Source organism: Phaseolus vulgaris, chromosome 6, assembly GCF_051622355.1.
Source record: "Phaseolus vulgaris cultivar YP4 chromosome 6, ASM5162235v1, whole genome shotgun sequence".
Lineage (NCBI taxonomy): Eukaryota > Viridiplantae > Streptophyta > Magnoliopsida > Fabales > Fabaceae > Phaseolus > Phaseolus vulgaris.
The window spans coordinates 3,954,176-3,959,003 of NC_143503.1; the positions used below are offsets into that span (position 1 = coordinate 3,954,176).

The 4,828-nt window shown below is 33.5% G+C and overlaps 1 protein-coding gene across 1 annotated transcript; it reads left to right on the top strand.

Moving 5' to 3' along the window:
- The first annotated feature begins 388 nt into the window (after window positions 1-388).
- LOC137827880 (uncharacterized) lies at window positions 389-2,633 on the top strand. Its single transcript, XM_068634239.2, has 2 exons — window positions 389-1,584; window positions 2,302-2,633. The coding sequence occupies exon 1, from the start codon at window positions 567-569 to the stop codon at window positions 1,563-1,565; it is 999 nt and encodes a 332-aa protein (XP_068490340.1). The 5' UTR covers window positions 389-566; the 3' UTR covers window positions 1,566-1,584; window positions 2,302-2,633.
- Window positions 2,634-4,828: the final 2,195 nt, after the last annotated feature.

Sequence of the window (4,828 nt, forward strand, 5' to 3'; positions counted from 1 at the left end):
CTAATTCTAAAGTATGTTTACAGAGTAGTTTGATGTTTATGAATTAGGTTAGATTTTTCATCACGGGCAGAATAACCCACTTCCACTTGTCACTACAAGTCAAAAATGTTCTTGGCTCACCACTGCTTTTTATTGATTCCCCTGTCCATCAAAAAATTGAAATCGTAGTTCTGGACATAACACCATGGCCCACTTTTCCTTTTTCTTTTCTTTGTTTGATCTCTTTTGTGCATGAATCAAGCCAAGGAACTCACTCTGCCACACCCTGGACCCCACCTATATCTCATGCATTTTTCTGTCCTTCAAAGTCTATGATTCATCTAAAAAATTAATAATTTAATTCCAATTGTTAAGAGTGTGGTTCCATTTAGATTTAGATTGATTGATTGTCATAATAATTCTTGTCCGTGATCAACATCACTCACGAGAAAGAGAAAAATAAAAAAAATAAAAGCTAGGGTTTGGTTTGAGGGTTGGATCCTCGTATAAGAAGAGCCTCATTCTTTGAAACTCATTGCAACAACATCATATATTCCTCTTTCTCTTTCCCTACACAATCTCCAGTCATGGGAAAGTTTGCCCTACCCAATCTCCTCTTGTTCCTTCTCTTCAACTTCACCACCTTGCTCAATGTTCTTGCTTGTCCTTATTGCCCTTACCCCTCTCCTAAGCCCCCCAAACACCACCCCATAGTGAAGCCACCACCAGTTCACAAACCACCCAAACCCTGTCCTCCACCCCACTCATCTCCCAAACCTCCACATGTAAATCCACCCTATGTTCCAAAACCCCCTCACTACCCTAAGCCACCAGTGCATCCACACCCCCCCTATGTCCCAAAACCTCACCCTAAGCCACCACTTCACCCACATCCTCCTTATGTTCCACTACCTCCAGTTGTCAAACCACCCCCCTATGTCCCAAAACCACCATATGTCCCCAATCCACCAGTTGTCACACCTCCTTACATTCCTAAGCCTCCTGTTGTCACACCACCCTATATCCCTAAACCACCTGTTGTTCCGGTTATTCCTCCTTACATCCCTAAACCACCAGTCGTCCCAGTTACACCACCCTACATCCCTAAACCACCGGTTGTCCCGGTTACACCTCCTTACGTTCCTAAACCACCAGTCGTCCCAGTTAGACCACCTTATGTGCCAAAGCCACCCATTGTTTACCCTCCTGTTATTCCTGTGCCAGAACCAACACCCCCTACTGTGACGCCACCAAGCCCTCCAAGTGAAACACCATGCCCACCACCACCACCACCAGTGGTGCCATACCCTCCACCAGCACAACCAACATGTCCCATTGACTCTCTAAAACTGGGAGCATGTGTGGATGTGCTCGGTGGCCTCATCCACATAGGTATTGGAAGCAGTGCTAAACAGACATGTTGTCCAGTTCTTGCAGGGCTTGTGGACTTGGATGCTGCAGTGTGCCTCTGCACAACCATTAGGGCCAAGATCCTTAACATCAACATCATAATCCCCATTGCTCTTCAGCTTCTCATTGACTGTGGCAAGACTCCACCAGATGGATTCAAGTGTGCAGATAGTTAGTTAATATATATTTATCAAGGTATATATTAGTGCACCCACTTTAATTACTTCTTTCAGCCCTTGCTTTCTTCTTTCGAACCCGCGTTTCACATCAACTTTACATCATGTCTTCGCCTTTTCGCCTGTCATCCATCATCTTTCATTTTTTTTTCTTCCTCTTTTACCTTTTTCATACATGTTTTGGACCTTCAACTTTTGCCCTTGTCACTCACTGCCTTTAGAAAATAAGGGAAAGAAGAAACTTGTAAAGTTTGTATAGATGAGAAACAATGGAAAAACACATATTTTTAAAAACAACTATTTTTTCCATACATCCTTTATCATTCCATTTTCTCATGTTTTTTTTCTCTCTCGTTCTTCCATGCATCATTAGCTGTGAGAATCAGGACGGTGGAAAAATACTGTGAAGAAATGAGTTTTTGCAAGTATATATAAACTTTTGGGTAGAAAAAGAAAACATTTTAAGTGTGATATCAGTATGGAAAAACCAGATCCGGATATTGAATCTTGCTTAAGACAAACAAATCAATGATTTCTTTTTGTTTTTGTTTTTGATGTAGTACATATTTAGCTATAACAAGATTCTTCTTTGGTCATATGCTTATAAACTTTTGGGCAAGAAATAGGGTTTTATATGTTCATAACAAGAATATATTTTAGCACTGTTTTATGATTTTCGTGGAAAGATCAATAGGAGTATTCTTTAACAACAGTTTCTTTTGCCTAATATTCCCAGGAATTGCATAACTCATGCATGAATAAGTGAAGCAAAGTCGAGAAGATGTAGTGAAGAAATCGTTTCTCTTTCATCAAGTTGTATACAAAGACAATTGTACTACGAGGGAAGTTGGTTTCCTTAGATAATTTTGTGATGTTCCATGTTTACAGAGCCATGCATCATTGGCATGGCATCATCAACTTTCAAAATTTCTGTGTTTTCCTTTCCCCATTTGTTGTCTTGCATGTGGTTCTGTGTGCATGTCAGCGTGTGTAAGTTCACCCGTGATTGAGTGAGTACGTTGGGAAATGTACAAGTAAGTTAAAAGTTAAAGTTAGTGAGTTTTTTTAGATTTTCTTCCCAATGTTTTTTTTTTGTTATGCCGTTTCTCTCCCCGCATTGCCGACCTTTGCACTAATTTTCTTGGTGGAGATTGGAAATTGAAATCTTCAAGCTTTTAATTTAATAAAAAATTGTATAATGTGATTCTGATTAAAATAAAGAAATCTAATAATCATATACCCAGCGGGGTGCATCTTAGTAGAAGAAAGAGAGATGGAAACAACAACAAAAAAGATAAAATGAGAGTAAAATTATTTGAAAAACATTTTATAATTGTTTGTTTTCATTTTGAAAGATGTGATTTTGTCATCAAATTAATTATTAAGATGATTTTGTCACCGTAAACCTCTTTAATGATGAAAGATGATAGCAAAGTTGTGGGTAGATGATCTCAGGTCATCTTTCAAAAGATTAATAAAAAAATTTAATAGTGAACAGGAAGTTAATGTTTATAATCTATATGGAACTAATAAAAATAAAAGTTAGTAATAACGTAAAAAGGGAATAATAATAAATAAAAAAGGGATTGAGATAGTTTTGTTGAAAGATAAAGTAAAGATTATAAAATAGTAAAAAAAAAAAGTTGGTTTTTTAAAGACTATTTTTTTTTTTGCAATCTTCAAATAGGTGGATTATATGCGTCAATATGATTTAACTTGAATCTTAGTAAAGTAGGTCTCTATTGGTTTAATCATTATCTACCTTATTTCGTTTAAATATTTCATAAAAATGATTATTTTTTTTCTTGAATCACGTATTCAATAAATTAATTATTTCTTGAATCATGTATTCAAAAAATTGTGATTCAATAAATTAATTATTTTTTAAATCATTTATTCAAGAAATTAATTAATTAGAACCATGTGAACTAATTATAAAATTAAAATTTAAGATAAAAAATACTTTTAATTATGTGTTTACAATATCTCACAAAAATCAATTTTTCAGAAGATTAGAAGATAAAAATAATTATGCATAGAATTAAAAAAACAAAATTTGTATTGATCAAAACCTATAAGTTAATGGAAAATTACAAAGAAATAAAAAAAAAAAGTTTTCATTAGGAGATAAACAAAAGAATTACAAAGGAAAAAAAACTAAGATTCTCATGAAGTTATTCCCCCATTTTCTCTTTGAGTCTTATATTTTTTTTATAGGTTTTTCTGTTTTAAAAATGTAAGAAAATTTTCTAGAATTTTTGGATTTTGTTTCCTTTGTAGAAGATTTATTTCCAAACTTGTTTATGAGATACAGTAGATTTTACTTTTTCATTCTTCTCCTTAGATTTTTTCTACAATTTTAATTCAAAAGAAGGAACTTGAGTTAAAAGTAAGAATTAACAAAAATAATAAAGATCCAAATAAACTTAATTAAAATTTATTATTGTATTTCAATAATTTATAACTAAAATTAATCAATGTGAATAAAAATTATGTTTATATAACATTATTTTTTTTTCTTTTATATATATATATATATATATATATGATTACAAAGTGATACTATTAATTCTGTTAAAATCTCTTAACTCTCACTTGCTAGTCGTAGTAAAAGTTAAACTTGATCCACAATTATTTGGTTGGCATAAAAATGGGTGCGAGAAAGAAAGTAAAAAATTAGTTAGTTTTTACTTCAAAATAAATTGTACTATCACATTCGAGATGACGAAGTATTATTATGTGTTATAGTATCTAGATGATAGTGTTGAGATGATAAAGTTTGATATTAAGGTCTTATAGTGTACTTTTAAATGAATGTTTGAGATATTGAAGTATTGTAGTAGCGTATTATCTAAGTGTTTGACGTCTTATAGCATTTACCGAGTATTCAAGATATCGAAGTTTAACTCCACATCCTAACTTGTCAGCAACATATGTAACAAACACTTTTTAATCAAAATTAAGAGCTTAATAATGTAATTATTAAAAATTACACAATAAACAACCTATAAATTGTGATTATATTTGGGACTACTCTAATTTATTATGAAGTGGACTTTAAGTTTAACTCAATCTCATAAACCCGATTCATAGGGTGTCGAGACTGTCAACTCGTGCGTGAGACTATATATTATGGGTAGTCCGATAGCGGGTGACACGATAGGTCCAACACAAACACTCACTAGGATAGACTCAAAATGGCTTTGATACCATATTACGAAGTAAACTTTAAGCCTAACTCAACCCCATTGATGTTTGCACCC